This window comes from Chelon labrosus (genome assembly GCF_963514085.1).
Source record: "Chelon labrosus genome assembly, chromosome: 14".
Taxonomy (NCBI): domain Eukaryota; kingdom Metazoa; phylum Chordata; class Actinopteri; order Mugiliformes; family Mugilidae; genus Chelon; species Chelon labrosus.
In genome coordinates, this window is record NC_140347.1 from 8,199,986 (window position 1) to 8,218,860 (window position 18,875).

The following is an 18,875-nucleotide window of genomic DNA, read 5'->3' on the forward strand; positions in this document are numbered from 1 at the left end:
TTTTACATGCATTGATACAAATCAGCTTGTTTTTAGTCTAAAAACACCAGTTTTCACACATCTGTGGGTTCTTTGAGTCTGTTTGAGACTTGGCTTCTGTTGGCAGATTATTTTACTAATTTAAAGTAATAGATCGTCTGTCACAGATCCTGATTCCGCTCTTTGGATTTGACCATAAATCTCTGTCTCTGTCTCCTGCAGTGGGTCCCCTGGGAGCCTGTGGCGTGGTCGACGGGAAAAGCTTGAACCTGGGCTACGTCCAGTCGAGCCCCCAGCTGGCGGAGGACGGCTCCGTCAGCATCATGTACCAGAACGGGGACAGCTGCGGCTCCTCGTCCCACTACTCCACTCGCATCATCTTCCACTGCGACGAAAACCCAGTGAGTACCAAGAGAGCCCCCCCCCCCCCGTGAACACCACCAGACACAGTTTAGAAGATCTCCCTTAGTCGTCATTGAACTCAAACTTTTCCAGTCTGATTCATGTGAGATCAAACTTAAATGCACATGAAGTTTTGGGAGGGAGAGATTCATTATGAGACCATGTCCCAGCAAATTAGACCCTGGTGGGACACCGTAGTGTTCACATTTTATGGGAAACAGTGCACCAAAGACAGACAAACTAAACACAACAGGAAGAGTTTTGGTTTTTGGACATGCAGCCCACTATAATCATTGATGTTCGTCTACCTCTAGGGCTCCCCCATGTTTGACCGTGAAGAGGGCTGTGAATATATCTTCATCTGGAGGACGTCCGAGGCCTGTCCCATCAAGAAGGCACAAGGTACAAACACGATACTGTGCTAAAACGGCTGCTCTCAGATTATTTCTGCAGACAAGATGTGTTTAAGAGGAGCAGTGACAGTGATAACACTGTATTGACTGAGTGTGCGTCAGTTGTAAGAGCCTCTATCCTAATATCAAACATCCACGCTTTTCCTCCCGTGCCAGGCGACAGCTGTCGGGTCCGCGACCCCAAGAGCGGCTACGAGTTCAACCTGAGCTCTCTGAAGGGTAAAGATTACGCCGTCAGTGAAGGGAAGTACGTCTACCACCTGTCGGTCTGCAGCGCGCTCCAGAAAGACGTTTGCTCAACGGGCTCGGGCGTTGAATCGGTCTCTTCCTGCCAGGTGGAGGGAACCACGCACAAGACTGCAGGTGTGTGTGTGTGTGTGTGTGAACGCAAAAAAATAAAATAAACACAGTCACTCTGTCTGATCTTTAACGTAGATCTGGTCTCATTATTTCTGTTATTATTTTATTTTCCATGTCTGCAGGTTTAGCTAACCAGCTTCTGAGCTACGTGGGAAACCAGATCATCCTGAACTACACCAACGGAGCGACGTGTCATAAGATTTACAAGAGATCCACAGAGATCTACTTCTCCTGCCACCCTGACATGAATCCTGTGAGTTTACAGCGCTCGCATACACCGATCTGCCACAACATTATGACCACTGACAGGAGAAGTGAATAACATTTAAACCATCTTGTGACAGTTCAATGTTCTGCTGGGAAACTTCTGGACCTGGCATTCATTGGTGTGGATGTTACTTAGACATGTAGCACCCACCTAGACCAGACCAGACACCCCCACCCCATAGCAATGACACTCCTTGATGGCAGCAGCTTTAGGAACAACTCAAACAAACATGAAGAACATCACAAGGTGTTGACCTGGCCTCCAAATTCACTAGATCCCAAACTGATCAAGTATCTGTGGGATGATCCACAGAGGCCCCTCCCCTCAAAGGCCCCCTCTAACAACATCCTGTAGCCAGACACCACAGGACACCCTCAGAAGGCCCATGTCCATTCTCTGATGAGTCACCAAAAGGGAGATCTACACAATATTAGGAAGGTGATCATAATGTTTTAGCTGATCGGTGCATATTCAGATGTTTGAGTTTAGTTTTGAGGAGAGTTTGTTCTAATTATAAGCTATTTTCTGGCTATAAACCGTTACGCCAACGAGGTTGAGAGCGTACGACAGTAAAAATTGTTCTTGAATAAATCACAGGATACGTTTCAGATCTTTTAATGATTTTTTATTTTATCTGCTTCATTTCTTCAGGGGATGCCACATTTCATTAACGAGACCTCAGACTGTACGTACCAGTTCAGCTGGCCCACGGCGTTGGCCTGCGTTCCGGTCAAAACCACCAGCTGCTCCTACAAGTAACCGTCCTCCACCACCTTTCGTCCTCCTCCTGATCCCTCGTTTTTTATTTTGCATTTCTCATTTTTAATTTTTATGTCGCTTCAGCTGTCCTCTTCACTCTCATATAGCCTTATGTTTGATAACCGGTCTGAGTAAAAGTAATAAAAACAAAGAAAATGAGAAAAATAGAAAATTAAATACCATGGAAATATATAAAATAGAATTTGCAATAAGGTACAATCAGGAATATGTAAACCTTATATTACACTGGATCTAGATCATTGTGAATGCAGACGCTCAGATATAAGGTACTCGTGCTTTATGTGCAGCAGAACGATCCTTTGGTGACTGATTCTTAAAAATATAGGAAGAGTTAATGTTTACATGGTGTTAAAGAGTTAAACCTTCTCTAACAGAAAGACGTGATTCATGATTTTAAACCCCTCATGTTCATTCTGTCCTCAGAGACGACCAGGGACGCTCCTATGACCTCTCCCCTCTGGCTATGAACACCCAGAACTGGGAGGTGGAGTCCTCTACTGGGGACACGAAGAAACAGTTTTACATCAACGTGTGCAGGACGCTGGTGCAGCAGGGAGGTCGGTGTCTCACCCTCTTCTAACCGACAACATGTGTTCTCAAAATAAATATTTATATATAAAAAAAAAGCTGACCCTTCACTCGTCTCAGGTCCGTGGAGGTGTCCGTCCAGCGCGGCGTCCTGCCTGAAGGACGGGGACGAGTACGTGAGCCTGGGGCAGGTGCATTCTGGCCCGACGTGGGACGGAAACGTGCTGATTCTGCAGTACACCGGCGGGCAGGCCTGTCCCGACGGAGGCCGCAACACGAGCAGCATCATCCGCTTCAAGTGTGACCATGACAAAGTGGTGAGAGGACGGAGACGTTGGTCAGTCTCTGAGAGCAGCAGCTCGTCCCTCAGAGCTGCGTGTTTCTAAAAATCTAAACTCGTGTCCTTTCGACCACCCAGGATTCCCGACCTACTCTGATCTCTCAGATTGAGGACTGTGTGTTCACCTTCCTGTGGCTAACAGCTGCTGCCTGCCCTCTCAACACCACACAACACGACAACTGCAGAGTCACCAACCCTGCTACAGGTCAGACTCTCACACACAGCTGCTCCACTCTTACTTTCCTGTCTAACCTCTTCTCTATTTCTTTCTTACACGCTTGAATACTTGTATATTTGTATGAAATCTCATGTGTGACGTCTGACTGCTCTCCACCAGGTCATCTGTTTGATCTGAGCTCCCTGACCAAGGAGATAGGCTACACCGTGTACGATCACCAGGAGCAGAGGAAGATGTACCGCATGAACATCTGCGGAAATATGACCGGCGCTGGATGCAGCCCTGACTCCGGTACGTACCGCTGAGCTGACCTGAGATCAGCTGGTCGTCCACGTCTTTGTAGCTGAGAGCTGGTCACTGGTGGACGTTTCAGGCCCTGTTGAATATTTCAGTGTTTCAGAGTAAAGAGAAAATATTGTCGACGAAGGGACCAGACGTGGATGGTGTTTCCTTGCAGGAAACGTTTGGGTGTTTGCGTCATAAACCAGTCAGCCACAACATTATGACCACTGACAGGAGAAGTAAATAACATTTAAACCATCTTGTGACAGTTCAGTGTTCTGCTGGGAAACTTCTGGACCTGGCATTCATTGGTGTGGATGTTACTTAGACATGTAGCACCCACCTAGACCAGACCAGGCACCCCCACCCCATAGCAATGACACTCCTTGATGCAGGATGCAGTCTGACGCAGGAACACACAAAAACAGTTCAGGAACAACTAAAAAAACATGAAGAACATCACAAGGTGTTGACCTGGCCTCCAAATTCACTAGATCCCAAACTGATCAAGTATCTGTGGGATGATCCACAGAGGCCCCTCCCCTCAAAGCGCCCCCCCTCCCCTAACACCACAGGACACCCTCAGAAGGCCCATGTCCATTCTCTGATGAGTCACCACAAGGGGAACCTGCACAATATTAGGAAGGTGGTCATAATGTTATGGCTGATCGGTCGTCGCATCTTTGTCTTGATGAATAACTCTGCCGTCTCCTTGTTTCTCACGGTTTTGTTGCTCAAACGTGATTCTACTTTGAATCCTGTAGATCATTTCTCGTCAGTCTCTCACAGACTCAGTCCAACACTTAACCAGTTAAATGTGCTGCATGCATTTGTCTCTGTGTGGTTTTCGTCCGTATATGAACGAGGCCGAGGGTCAGAGGAGGGATTATTACCTTCGGTTCTCCTCTAGTTACTGTTCAGTCTTGACGTGACGTTCACTCGGTTTATGAAACACTGAGTTCTCTGTTTGACGCCCGTCAGTCCGGTTCCCCTCAGATCATTGACAGCTCCTAAACCAACTCCTCTCCACAAGGACCCACAATATCTCTGGCTTTTCTAAGTATATGACAACACCAGTGTTCAGAAAGAAAACACATTTATTACATATTAAAATCTGAATCTGATCACTTGTTTATAAAGACTAAGCATTTGATCTATAAAGGGCTCAGACTGAGCGTTCACTGGGTTTACAGCTTATAAAAACGGCGTTCTCAAATTTATCTCTGTGCACGTTATGCGTTGCAGCCGTGTGCATCAAGGACGCCACGACGGCGGTCAGCGGTGGCCTGGTGAGCAAGAAGCTCTCCTACAAGGATCACATCCTGGAGCTGACGTACGAAGGAGGAAGCCCCTGTGAGGCAGACTCCAGCCTGCAGCACAAAACCATCATCCACTTCATCTGCAGGTACTGACCTCCTCCACCTGCTCTGTCTGTCTAGTCCAGCTGTTTAAGGTTTTTGTGTATGGGCTCAGAGAAGACGGTTGAACCCTCTTGGATTGTTTATTTCCATTCAAATAATATAAGATTTACTCCCCTTAAAGTGGTAAGACGTGCAAATAACAGCACAATCCCAGCTATATATTATATATTTATTAATATCTTTAGATTCAAACATCCTTTAAGTGAAAACAGAAAAAGATTTTTAAGTTTTTTAAGAATTGAGACTATTTATTATTCCTAGTAGAGTGATTTTAAATGTTTTAAAAGTGACTATAATGAGAGAATTCAAGATATTTACGTTCCTTAAGAAGTAATACTAATTTCAACAGTTGTTTTCGTTACGAGCCAAATGCATGGTGTAATTGTGTACTTGCAGAAACACCCGTAAAGCGTTTCTCGTTAAACTCCAACATGAGTTCTGGTTGTGTTTGTTCAGGCCGTCCAGCATGAGCTCCTCTGACCCAGAACCCGTCCTCATCGACTCCGACGCCGCGACGTGCACACACATCTTCGCCTTCCACACGCCGCTGGTCTGCGAGGAGGCTGTAAGTGACCCCGTGCTTGTGCTGTGGTACACGTACACGGATCAGCCATAACATTATGACCACCTTCCTCGTATATTGTGCAGCTCTCCCTTGTGGTGACTCATCAGGGAATGGACATGGTCCTTCTGAGGGTGTCCTGTGGTGTCTGGTAACAGGATGTTGTTAGTAGGGAGGGGCTTTTAGTTGTCCCTAAAGTGTTTCTGTGGCTGCATCCTGCTGGGGATGGCTGCTGCCATCAAGGAGTGTCATTGCTATGGGGTGGGGGTGCCTGGTCAGGTCTAGATGGGTGCTACATGTCTAAGTAACATCCACACCAGTGAATGCCAGGTCCAGAAGTTTCCCAGCAGAAAATTGAATTGTCACATGATGGTCAATGTTATTTACTTCTCCTGTCAGTGGTCATAATGTTGTGGCTGATCGGTATAGGGGACAATTTAAAAGTTAAAACTGGGTCAAATATCTACTTAGAGTAAATATAAAGCCGCCATGTAGTTTTGTAAACCACAGCTACTGAAACAATTTCAGTTTTTGTCTGTGGTCATAATGTTGTGGCTGATCAGTGTATATATATAGTATACTATATATGTGCAGTGATGTTACTAGCTACCTTAACGGCCTCTCTAATGAAGCTGTGAAGTGTTCATAATGAAAGGATTCAGTCACGCTCATGTTTTTGGCTTTTTGCACATATTTCCAGGATGCTCTGAAGAAGTGCAGCGTTTCATACAAAGACGTTCTGTCCACGTCGTCGAGTGGAAAACGCGTCGCATTCCTTCACAAATTAGCACTTAATGGGCTTTTCTCACGGAGCAAATAGAATTTCAGTTTAGGAGAAGTGTGCGGGTGAAACACAATCAGCTTCTGGAGACTTCATCAAAGCCGACAGGAATGTGGGATTAGATTTTCTGTTTATTTGGACGTGTGAAAAGCCTCCTGAAGCCTTTTAGCAGAGCCATTGAATAAAACAATAAAACAATAATAACATTACTGCACAAAAATGCCTGAATTCCTGAAGCACAACAGCTGCTACTATCCAGAGTGTCGTGACCTGTGGTCGTGGTTTTCGACTCCACAGACGTGTCCCACTGACTTTTCTTCTAATTATCAGGTAACGTGTTCGGTGCAGAACGGCTCCTCTCTGATAGACCTCACTCCTCTCATTCATGCCAGCGGATACTACACAGCAACAGGTCAGTGGGCCGCGGGTGTTTTTTTTTATTACGTAGGAATAACGGGGAAGAGTCAAATCCAGAACAACATGAGTCCTGATTTACCTTTCAGACGAAGCCGTGGAACAAAGCGACGCGTCTCCAGACTTCTACATCAACATCTGTCAGCCTCTGAACCCCATCCCCGGGGTCACCTGTCCAGCTGGAGCTGCCGTTTGTATGGATCCTGATAATGGGCCACCTGTGGTGAGACACGCTGACAAATGCTCTTTATACTTTGTCACTGTTGCACTGATAGCTGAGCTGTTAAATGAGTGAAGTGAGAGCAGGTTAACCAGACATCGGATGTTTCATCAGACGAGGTTGATATGCATGCATGAGGAGGTAACTTGTGTGGACTTGGTAGAGGCGGGTGTCCCAGAATGCATTTCACTTATGCTGCTGTTCCAATTACTTACAAGTCCAAACCACCAAGTTTGGTGTTGATAACTATTGTTTTTGCTGCTCAGCTCAGGTTGCACTACCACCACTAACCACTAGATGGCTGCCGCTTATCAGTTCAGGTGCTTTAAAGGCGGTTTAAGCTTCTGGGTCAACTTGATGCTGTATCTACGGTGACAGCCCAGACCCTAACGCCGTAGCCTGACGCGCCCCTCCGCAGAAATGTAACGACGCAGACCACAAGAGCTGTGATTGGTCCTCTTGGTAGTAGCATGTTTCTTCTTTAGTATTTCCAGCTGCTTCTCCGTCTCCGCAATTTTCAGATTGATTGTTTTGGATCAGTAAAGATGGAACACGATGAGGAAAGGTTAACTGAGGAGGTTCAGAGATAACAAACATTTTCGGCAAAATTTGGGGCGGAAGTTTCAGTCGCCGTTGTTGAAAGTGAAGCAGGAAGTAGAAACAAAATATAACCCGACTGGTAAAAGAGACACGGCGCCAACTAGTGTTTGGGTGGAGTTGTTACAGAGTGAACCAGACTGACAAGTGCCGTCCATGTTCCACAGAGGCATAAACTTCACTTCAGATGTGAAGTCGGCTACGTTGGTATTAATTAAAAATAAATTGACTCTTCACAATCGTCTGATTCAGTTCGTAACATTTAATTTTAATAAAGAGCGCCGGTAACTGTGTTGATAATGTACAATGAGCTAAAACTAAAAAGCCAGTTAGTTGTTGCAGGACAGTCCCTCAACGAAGTCATTCAGATTGCATGGCAGCGTCTACAGTTTGGAATATGTTGAAATCACCAAAAAGGGGGCGGGGCTTGCTGTGCTCCCAACAACATTACACTGATTGGACCGTATTTACAGGCATAGGGCCTCGCTTCAGTAGCGGTTCATTTAGATTTATAACGGTTTTGAAACTATTTTTGCTACGCAATGAAAGACATTCTCACTAAACTAATGTTATACACAAAATCTACAAAATCCTGCCACATATCAGCTTTCAGGCCTGACGGTGTTCTCAGGGTTGTAGCCTCCGCCACGTTTCTTTCATGTGGAGAGGAGGTTCCTAACAAGAGGATTCAGGAAACAGCATATAATTAAAAACAAAAAAACATTTGCACAATAACTTTTAAAAGTAATAAAGGACAACAAAGAAGCAACATAGAAACACAACATACCACTAAGGCTGAAGCTAACATGCTCATAATCTACATTTGTGGTTGCAGGGAGTTTATTGTATAAAGTCAGCTGTTGTGATTCAAGCTGGGAAATATAAATATGAAGATTCTTTGTCTTTTTGTTTGATTTTAAACCCTCTGTGTCCTTTTCTCTCTCTCTCTCTAATTAAAGGATATTGGGCGAACCACCAGAGGTCCAGAGCTCAACGCTGCGACCGGCGAGGTGTCCATCACCTACCACAGCTCCACCGTGTGTGCAGCAGACCCTGCACAGAACTACACCTCAACCATCATCTTCACCTGCCAGCGAGGCCTCGAGCTGGTCAGTCTGCGCTTTAAAACCCACTGTTTCTCTTCTCTCCGGACACTTTTTTTTATTTTTAAACTCACCTTCATATCTGGAAACCAGGGCTCTCCGGAAATGCTGAGGCTGCAGGGCTGCATCTATTTGTTCGAGTGGGCGACGCCGATCGTCTGCTCAGACTCCACCCACACCAGCGACTGTAAGCTCACCGACTCCCAGCTGCAGTTCACCTTCGACCTGGCGACCCTCTCTGGCGAAGTCCAGGTTAGTATCTAGGAGGTAGATCAGAGAATATTTCATCGGTGAGTCTTGTTCCCTAACGTTGAGGCTGTGTGCGTCAGGTGAAAGGAAGCACCGGGATGTATCACCTCAACGTCTGCAGTTCGGTGGCGGAGGCGTCCTGTAAGAAGGGCGCGGTTTGCCTCGTGTCCGGTTCTGGTTCAGGGAAGACGGCGGCGTCGTTCGGAATGAGCAAGGCCATCACCATGGACTACAAGCATGAGGAGCAGGCCGTGCTGATGCAGTACGGCGGAGGAGATCCATGTCCTCCGGGTACGTCGGAAAGAAATCAAACCTCGAAAGTAGAAAATCTTAAACTGGATTAAAATAAACTTGAGAAAATGGTCCTTAAGAGAAAACCTGAAAATGTGTTTAGAGCAAACTCCAGAGAGAGTAGAACGTCTTCACAGACCTTTTAAATCAGTGATGTAGAAAAGTCCAACAGACGTAAATCCTGTCCCAACATTAGTACATTCATTTTTAAGAATTACACCCTATGCAATGAGACTGTAAACCAATGTGATATACTTCAGAGAAAAAGGTGCTCGCTCCTCACGCATCATTACGATGAAGCACGCTTTGATTTTATTACAGTTCTCCCGAGGAAGTTGTCTTATTTATTTATTTTCTGCGTTCCAGTGACCACTGATGACGAGGTGTGCGTGTTCCCCTTCATCCTCAACAAGAAGCCGTACACAGAGTGCACCAAGGACGCCAGGACAGACGGGAGGAAGTGGTGCGCCACCACCGGCAACTACGACACGGACAGGAAGTGGGGATTCTGCAGCACAGGTGAGACGAACCGGCGTCACGTCGCTGTTCATCTGTTCTCGGACAGGCTGATGTTTGAGATAGAAGCATGAACTGAAGATGTGAGATGAAGAACAGCACAAGGTGTTGACCTGGTCTCCAAATTCACTAGATCCCAAACTGATCAAGTATCTGTGGGATGATCCACAGAGGCCCCTCCCCTCAAAGCCCCCCCCCCCACTAATGACATCCTGTAGCCAGACACCACAGGACACCCTCATGTGTACTGTGTTGGTCTGTATTTATTTCAGTAAAGCAGAAATCACGTCTATCATTTTATTTTTGTGTTTGTATTCAAGAGGAAGTGCGGTTTGTTAATGATGCATTCAAGGACATGTGGAAAAATGCAATCTATAAAGCGTTTCTTCCTCTTCAAGCATCAGACACTGAATTCTTCTTGATAATTTAAAACGTCTGGTCTCTGTTCTCTCTGTCTCTTCCTCCTCCAGCCTCTGGTAAGCGTCAGTCCTCCATAATCTTCACCTGCAACCAGACCGCGGGCCACGGCTTCCCCACGCTTCTCTCGGAGACGGCCGGCTGCTCGGCCGCCTTCCAGTGGCGCACCAGCGCCGTCTGCCCCCCGAAGAAGATGGAGTGTAAGCTGGTCAGCCAGCATCACACCTTCGACCTCCGGACTCTGTCCTCCCTCACCGACCCGTGGAAGTTCAGCCACGGAGGAGATTCGTGAGTCCGCTTTTTAGTTTTCACACCGTTTATAATGTTCTGTTTAGGAAGTTATCTTAGCTATTGTCAATCTACGACGTTAATACCTCAGAGAAATATATTCTAAAATCAAAAGCCTCAAATACAGGATTTTCTGCAACAATAAAATGTCTTTTTCTCAATAGAAACACACAGTAGACGTATTTCTACAGATGTACAGTCAGACATAAACGTGTCTCCATGTGTCTGTTTGTTCTAAATGTGTTGACACGTGACTCTGTGGCCTCAGGTATTTCATCAACCTGTGTCAGAGTATCCACGGAGGACAGCCCGGCTGTCCGGAGGGGGCCACCGTGTGCCGGCACTCGGCAGGAGGAAAGACTCAGACCCTGGGCCGAGTCTACACTCAGGAGATGAGCTACACCGGTGAGAGAACGAGTCAAACACATTTCACTTTCACTTGGCAAAGATTTGGGTTAGTGGCTGGAAGAATGACGTCACAGATACTATGGAGATTTAAAACCTTGGATTTGCTTTAACCCCTAATCCCATTCTTTGATTTCTGTTATTAATGGCTCTCACAGCTTTTATTTTTATTTTCATCTGTTAGTACAACGTCCTCACAGTCTCTCTCTCTCTCTCTCTTTCCTTTCGCAGGCGGAAATATCTCTGTGACCTACTCGGCCGGAGACGATGTCTGCGGTAACGGCATCAAGGCCAAGACGGTGATCCAGCTGAGCTGTGGCTCCACGGTCGGACACCCAGTCCTCATCAGGTAGCTCCGGCACCGTCAGCTTGTCAAGTCTTTTAAGCTGCAGATTAGATTTGGTTGATAATAAACTCCATGTCCTACACGTGGGGCTCAGACAGAAACGTTTACTCTTAGGTTCAGGATCTCTAACCGGCCGGTTAATGTCAGAACAGAGTGTTTGTCTTTGAGGTTAAACTTTCTCTGTTGAGGCGTCACTAGAGGAGCTCTGCAGAACATTTGTCAGTGGACTTAATGTTATTCACAGTCACGAGGCTGAATTCCTGCAGTTTACATGCTTCACACTGACTTTTCTTGCACTGCTGCTGCTGCTGCTGCTGTTCTCAAGTCAAACACAAATAAGAAAAGTTATCAGCCACAACATTATGACCACTGACAGGAGCAGTGAACAACATTGACCATCTTGTGACAATTCAATGTTCTGCTGGGAAACTATTGGACCTGGCATTCTTTCATGTGGATGTTACTTAGACATGTAGCACCCACCTAGACCAGACCAGGCACCCCCACCCCATAGCAATGACACTCCTTGATGGCAGCAGCCATCCCCAGCAGGATGCAGCCACAAAAACACTTTAGGAACAACTAAAAAAAAAACATGAAGAACAGCACAAGGTGTTGACCTGGCCTCCAAATTCACTAGATCCCAAACTGATCAAGTATCTGTGGGATGATCCACAGAGGCCCCTCCCCTCAAAGATCCCCCCAATAACAACATCCTGTAGCCAGACACCACAGGACACCCTCAGAAGGCCCATGTCCATTCTCTGATGACTGTTTTGGAGGCACAAGGGAGACCTACGCAATGTTAGGAAGGTGGTCATAATGTTATGCCTGATCGGTGGACTATATAAGAGTAAATGTATTAAAGGTGCAAAAGAATATTTAGGCTGTATCAAGTTTTGAGTAAAAGTCTGATTATCTCCATGTCTAGATTAAAATAACAGCAGTTTCTATAACATGTTTAGTTTTGCACTTAGTCCTGTTAATCTCGTTAATCTCGTTAATCTCTGTTTTAAGTGTCATGTTAATCTCATCCTCTGTGTCAGAGCTGACGAGGCGTCCTGTGAGTTTGTGATTGGCTGGGAGACTCGGTTTGCCTGCGCGGTGAAGCAGGTTGAGGTGGAGATGGTGAACGGGACGATACAGGTTCCTGACACCGGAGCCAAGCTCAGTCTGGGACCTCTCTACTTCAGGTAACACTAGACCCCCCTCCCCCTCCCCCCCCGCCCTCCCAGTCATTTTATTTCATTCATTCTAATCAAACCATCTCTTTCTTTGTATGTTATCTCGTCAGCCACCATCAGGCCTCTGGAGACATCCGTACCAACGGTGACAGCTACATCTACCACATCCAGCTGTCTGGCATCACCAACACCTCCCTCCCCATGTGTCTCGGTGCCAACGTCTGTCAGGTCAAACTCAACGGAGACTACAGACGCAAGATCGGGACGTCCAGCAAAGCCAAGTACTACGTAGCAGGTAGTTTATCACACGGTTAAAAATACTTTACTCCCTTTACTCCATACTGATTATTAACATCTTTCTCCTCTCCTCTCTTTTCCTCTTGTATCCTCTCCTCTCCTCTCTTTTCCTCTTGTATCCTCTCCTCTCCTTTTCTTCCTCCTCCTCTCCTCTCTTCTCTTCTCCTCTCTTCTCCTCTCCTCTTGTATCCTCTCCTCTCCTCTCTTCTCCTCTCCCCTCTTCTCCTCTCCTCTTGTATCCTCTCCTCTCCTCTCCTCTTGTATCCTCTCCTCTCCTGTCTTTTCCTCTCTCCTCTCCTCTCCCCTCCCATCCCCTCCTCTCCTCTCCTCTCCTCCCTCCTCCTCTCCTCTCCTCTCCTCTAACTAAACTATGAATTAGTATACGTCCTCCTCCTACATGTGTCTGCAGTGATAATATCTTGATACTTGCAGTATGCAGTGAGTCACCCTCATCTTTTCTCTTCCATCAGGAGCCAAACTGGAGGTGATCGTCCCCTCTGAGTCGACGTGCGGGCGGGAGAAAACCAAGATGGCGTACTCCACCATCATGATCTACTGCAACCCCTCAGCAGGCGTGGGCATCCCAGAGTTCATGATGGAGACCGACGAATGCCAGTACATGTTCTTGTGGCACACAGACGCCGTGTGTGGTCTGACGTGAGTCGTTCAAACCGGTCTCTGCCCGCGTGAAATAATTTAGCTTCTATCTGCAGAGAAGAAGATGAACATGTCTTCTGTTAACAGGACTGTTGAAAGGCAGACGGACGACGACGGCACCTCAACTCCAGCTCTGTCCAGGAGGAGCCGGGCGGTGGGGGTGGTGCTGTGCCTCCTGTTGGTGGGTCTGTCTGTCTGTCTGCTGGGGCTGCTGCTCCACAAGAGAGAGAGGAGGTGAAGACGTCAGCATCTTTTAACTAATAGTATTATTATTAATAGTCTTTTTTAAATTTGTAGTCTCGCTTTAATGTTTTATTTTATTCTTCCAGGGAGCTGGTGATGCAGAAGGTCACAGGCTGCTGTAAAAGAGGGAACCAAGTCTCTTATAAATATTCCAAGGTGGGTTCGTCTGGTGAATGAATGAGTCCTAAAGTTTCTGCAAATCAAATTTTAGATTTAAGTGTCATCAAATACCAACAAGAATGTTTGATTTTAAAAGATATATGCATCTGGTTCACTTGTGTTTGGCTCAGGGTTCCCTGAAATCAAGTTGCAGTTTGATAATGAATTAGAAAAAAATCAAGTTTGGTTTTAATTTTTTAATTTGAGGGTTTTCACCATAGACTGTATATAAACATGGACTACACGTCTCCACTTCCTCCAGACTCGATCATGTTTTCGTTTAATTAACACTACGCGCTGCTCTACCTCCACAAGTTACAAGGAAATGTTGGATTATACACTGGACTTGTTTTAAAAAATTTCACTGCCCCACGGAGCAGTTGGCATGGCAACAAGTAGTCGGCACTATGTCACATCCTGTTTATATAGAGTCAAATAAATAACTAAAACGAAACTTATCCAAAAAAAAAAAAAAAAAACAAACTTGAACATTCATCAACATTACATTAACTACCTAAAATGACAGAAACCACCCTTTTATGTATCTGACGTGTAGTTTAGTGTTTTAGTTTGGCCCAAGTCCCGCCCACTAACATGGAGGGGGCGGAGCTTATGACCTATACTGCAGCCGGACACCAGGGGGCGCTCTACTTGCTTCGGCTCTGGAACCAATGACGACATTAGTTTTAAGTAAAATTGTGTCAAAATGGAATTTAAAAAAAATAAATAATAATTCAGGAAATCGAGACCAGTATCCAGCCCTCGACCTAAATGTGTGCAGATGTGTGTATGTAGCTGATGAGAACATTTAAACTGCTGCTACGCATTTGTTGATAGTGACAACAGAGGGAACCCAGAGTGGGATGGAACCTTAACCGACGTGTGCTGCTATGCTACTGAGGCTAACAGTTAGCAAGCTAGCAGCCCGGTATGGGATGTGATCTTTGGGAATATCAACATTTTACCTCAGATATATTATAAAATCACAAGTTTAACTCTGAATGACTAAATTACAATATTCTAAGTCACCATCCACCTCCGCTATCTGTGAAAATATCCACTTACGAGATTGTTAATACCAGCAGAGGGCGCCAAGTTTATTTGTGAGCGTGTTAAAGACAACTCCACTTGAAGGTAGCAGGAGTTCACATGCTGAGTGGTGAACTGAGCCGTGAGACATGACGGTCATTGAACGCATCAGCCGCTCTCGCCTCGACAAAGATTTAATGCCAACACTGTTTAATTCGTCGGTTTTAAAAATCCTCAGGTCAACACGGACGAGGAAGGGGGCGAAGAGGAGATGGAGTGGCTGATGGAGGAGCTCGAAGCCCCGCCCACATCCTCATCCACGTCGTCCTCCCACTCCCACCGCGGCCGGAGTAACCACAGCAACGGTCACATCACCACCAAGCCGGTGAACACGGACGGCCTGCGCTCGTTCTCGCTGGACGAGCAGGAGGACAGCGAGGACGAGGTGCTGAGCGTCCCGGGGGTACGGGTGCTCAAGTCCAAACACTCCGCGGCTCATCGCAGCGCCTTCATGCAGGTGAGTGACAACCCCCTCCCCTCCCCGTCTGTCACCGTGTGTCCCGTCCCACCGATCACCTCACCGATGTTCCTCCGTCTTCAGGAGGAGAGCGACGAGGACCTGGTGGGCCTCCTGGACGAGGCGGACAGGAAGAGGAAGAGCGGCAAGCCTCGCTCCTCAGGCCGCGGCAACAACACGGCAGCCGGCAGGAAACGGGACGAGGACGACAGCGACGAGGACCTCCTCAGGGTGTGACGTCACTTCCTGCTTCCTGCTTCCCTCCGTCCAATCTGAACTCTTCTCTCTCAGTGAATGTCTCCGTCACAGCAAGGACACTGGAAGCAGAACGCTCTCGTCTGGGGATAGTTTATTATTTTGTTTTTTTGTTTTGTTGTTGGGCTGCACCTTCACTCTGATAACTCCACCTCACTGTCTACGGACTGTGTTTATTTATTGAAGTTATTTAAAGGTTTCCTCACATGTATCCGATAAAATCAGGCCTGCAGTGAGACGAGCCAGAAAAAAAAAAGATGATGTGAGTGAGAGGTTTGTTTTCTTTGTAGTGATTTTGAAATGAAGCTGTGCCATTGCTTTAGCACTTTGATTTAAAACTGGGAATAACACGTCTCACTGCAAACTGGGTTATGTTGTGAGCAGCTCAAAGGCAAACAGGAGGCTGGTCCAGGGTCCAGGGTCCAGGGCCCAGGGCTCAGGGCCCAGGGCTCAGGGCCCAGGGCTCAGGGCCCAGGGCTCAGGGCTCAGGGCCCAGGGCTCAGGGCTCAGGGTCTAGGGTCCAGGTCTAGGGTCTAGGTCGTAGGCAGTGAGGGTGACGACTTGAGTCGTATTTAAAGGGAATAAAGACGCCCATTTATCTTTTCTTGCTGTTTACAGTCGCTCTTACAGTTTCCCTGTTGAAAAGGAAGCACGATGCCTTTCCTCTCGCCCCGATGAAGAATTTTACTTATCGATGAATCGTGTCCGGCGACAGATTAGATTTTTTTTTTTTTGTCCTGTGTTGATCAGAGACGTTGTACATAGACGAATAATGTTCTATAAAAATGGACGTTCTGTTTGTTTGTTTGTTTGTCGTCTTCACCGGTGAATAGTTTTTACGATTATTTAAATTAATTGTCTGTACGTGTCTCTGTTGCGGGTGGAAATAGAGATGGCCTTAAGTGTGAATGGATGGTTGACGGAAGTAACCCCCTCACCCCCCTCCCCCCCTCCCCTCCTCCCCCCCTCCCCTCCTCCCCTCCTGCTAAAGCCATATTTCTGCTGCCACTGATGTATGGAAGTCAGGATCCGTGTCCTGCTTGGACAGATTTGGTGTTCAGACTCGTGATTGTCGATCAAAGGAGAGATTTTAACTCGCCAAGTGTTATTAACGGCCTAACTCAGCCCCGTTCAGCATGTGAAGCAAACATGCAGGATGACGACCTCCGCTGGACGTATTGTCTTCGGAATAATCCACCTAGTATTTTCCCCAGGGGACGTCGGCGATGAGGATGTAGACGCTGGTGTTTTCCACATTAGAGCCCACACAGTATAAACTCACAGTATTTGGGTGTCATCTCACTTGCAGCTTGTTTCTTTTAATCCCCGACAAAGTTTGTAGAATCACAAAAGGCCTCAGCGATGGTCGTTTCTGTTGATTCAACCGGTGGGTCAGTCTGAGCTGATTTCATCTGCTCTGATGTGCAACAGAAGGAAGAGAACGTGTTTTCTTGGCCCAGACTCGATGTTGTTTTCATTCTGGATTCATCTGTAGATTATTTTCCCAATTAGCTGATCAGAAATTTAGTCTTAAATATGGTGAAAAATATTACGTCTTTTGGTCCAAACTTTAGTTCAAAACCCAGACTTAGAAACAAGCTGCACATCCTCACATTGGTGGAACCATTGATTATGAAACGAATGACCAGAAACAAGAGAAAATAATTCAGTTGATCAGCCTTTAATTGTTCAGTCGGGTGATTTGAAGGAAAGAAAAGTCAATTTACTGCTTTTCATCAAGTTTGTCCGCTGATAAATCACCATAAACAGGTTTAAATGTAAACTAGCTAGCAGGTAAAGCTAATTATTCCTCAGCCTCGACGCTAACTGGTGTCTGGTCATCTAATGTGAAGATCTGGTGATCAACTATATTTTATATATATATATATATATATATATATATATATATATATATATATAGAAGAAATCTGTTTTGGACTCTAGTTTGGACAAAACAAGATCCTTGAAGACGTCTCAATTTAAATAGATTCATTGGTGTCTGAATTTCATTGCCTAAAGAAAATCTCATTCGATAACAAACCGTTCACCATTCAGGGGATTTCTAAACCTTTGTACGCGGATTTATTAAACACGGTTTTCTATGGTGACCAAATTACTCACGAAGAAGAAATTCAAAACTTTAAAAAAAGAAAATACTAAACGTTGCGTCAGTGTTTTTTCTACGGATGAGTTTGAGTTGTGCCATAAAATTCACGTCGCCAACCCTTTGCTTCAGTATTCAGTCACTTTTTTTTTAAGGTCTTTGTGGAGTAATGATATCTGACTGAAACGATGGTTTCCAAAGAACTATTAAATAACTGCAGATACAAATGAACTCTTAATAATCCATATTTATTGTCAAAGTACGATTGTAATTCCTGCAAAGACTAAACGAGATCGAGGTCGTTTTTAACTATTGGTTTGAACTTCATCCGTCTTTCTGAAAAGCTTTTTGGATAAATCCCCGACTCTGTTGGAAGGAGGTCTGAGCTGGAGTGAGTTTGTCTCCTTTTGTATCTCGTCTCTTTCTCCGAGGAGACGTCGTAGCACTCCTCGTCACAGAGCAGCAGGAGGTAGCGTCTAATGTCGGTTCATAAAGTCTGTTCCTGCTGTATTTAGCACCAAAGTTCACGTGGCTCATGTCTGCATGGTACCGTACGGGACCTTTCCTGAAGACAGCACTGGGACATTCTTGTGCTTTTTTTTTTTTTTTTTTTTTTCCCCGAGGTCGGCTCACTTGAAAAACAAACAAAAAAAAAAAGCACAAGAGTGTGCCTGTGACGACTCGGTACGACGGGGAGATCATTATTACGTTTTAGTTTGTGTAAGTTATGTTGTCTGATATGTTTTCAGCTCTTTGCCTGTTTTCCTATTTAAAAAAAAATATATAAAAATTGATGTAAAAATATTGCATTATTTGAATAAATAAGAGATCTGCTGTTTATCACTGGTGTCGTTTATTCTCTGACTGAGGGAAATAGGGCACAACTCAACACTTTGACTATTTTACACTTGATCTGGACGTTGAGGTTTGTCGATGGAAAAATAACATTAAACTTGACTTCATTTAGACAAATCCTGACAAAAAGAAGATTTTCTCCTTGGACTATTCTCAAAAAAAACCTGAGATGGACTTCCAAATTCTTTAACCCTGACTTAGACTAGAGACTCAATTTGAAAGCTTGAAGACATCTAGACAGAAAGTCTTAAGGTCTCTAGGAAACAACCTGAAACTTGAACCAGATCTGAGACTTGATTTAGACTAGTCTTAGGCTTGGGAGGACTTGAAATTTGTCCTTTACTCACCCAGGATTTTCCTTGGACTTCTCTCAAACAACTGGAGATGGACTGTTGAATGTCCTGAAACTCGACTTGGAGAACTGAAGACTTTACT

At 45.6% G+C, this 18,875-nt stretch overlaps 1 protein-coding gene across 1 annotated transcript in view; it reads left to right on the top strand.

Annotated features, from left to right (window-relative positions):
* igf2r (insulin-like growth factor 2 receptor) overlaps nt 1–18,425 on the top strand; it is a 48,546-nt gene extending 30,121 nt beyond the window's left edge. The window contains exons 25-51 of the mRNA XM_084560598.1: nt 202–380; nt 696–783; nt 951–1,157; nt 1,277–1,407; nt 2,074–2,177; nt 2,626–2,759; nt 2,851–3,047; nt 3,149–3,275; nt 3,408–3,539; nt 4,776–4,935; nt 5,408–5,516; nt 6,625–6,706; nt 6,798–6,931; nt 8,485–8,634; nt 8,722–8,880; nt 8,958–9,168; nt 9,535–9,687; nt 10,155–10,389; nt 10,658–10,794; nt 11,026–11,143; nt 12,187–12,333; nt 12,435–12,619; nt 13,092–13,278; nt 13,366–13,512; nt 13,608–13,677; nt 14,948–15,226; nt 15,311–18,425. Of these exons, the coding sequence (XP_084416724.1) occupies nt 202–380; nt 696–783; nt 951–1,157; nt 1,277–1,407; nt 2,074–2,177; nt 2,626–2,759; nt 2,851–3,047; nt 3,149–3,275; nt 3,408–3,539; nt 4,776–4,935; nt 5,408–5,516; nt 6,625–6,706; nt 6,798–6,931; nt 8,485–8,634; nt 8,722–8,880; nt 8,958–9,168; nt 9,535–9,687; nt 10,155–10,389; nt 10,658–10,794; nt 11,026–11,143; nt 12,187–12,333; nt 12,435–12,619; nt 13,092–13,278; nt 13,366–13,512; nt 13,608–13,677; nt 14,948–15,226; nt 15,311–15,463 (4,115 nt within the window). The 3' untranslated portion in view covers nt 15,464–18,425. The remainder of the gene's footprint in view (nt 1–201; nt 381–695; nt 784–950; nt 1,158–1,276; nt 1,408–2,073; nt 2,178–2,625; nt 2,760–2,850; nt 3,048–3,148; nt 3,276–3,407; nt 3,540–4,775; nt 4,936–5,407; nt 5,517–6,624; nt 6,707–6,797; nt 6,932–8,484; nt 8,635–8,721; nt 8,881–8,957; nt 9,169–9,534; nt 9,688–10,154; nt 10,390–10,657; nt 10,795–11,025; nt 11,144–12,186; nt 12,334–12,434; nt 12,620–13,091; nt 13,279–13,365; nt 13,513–13,607; nt 13,678–14,947; nt 15,227–15,310) is intronic.
* The last annotated feature ends 450 nt before the right edge of the window (nt 18,426–18,875 follow it).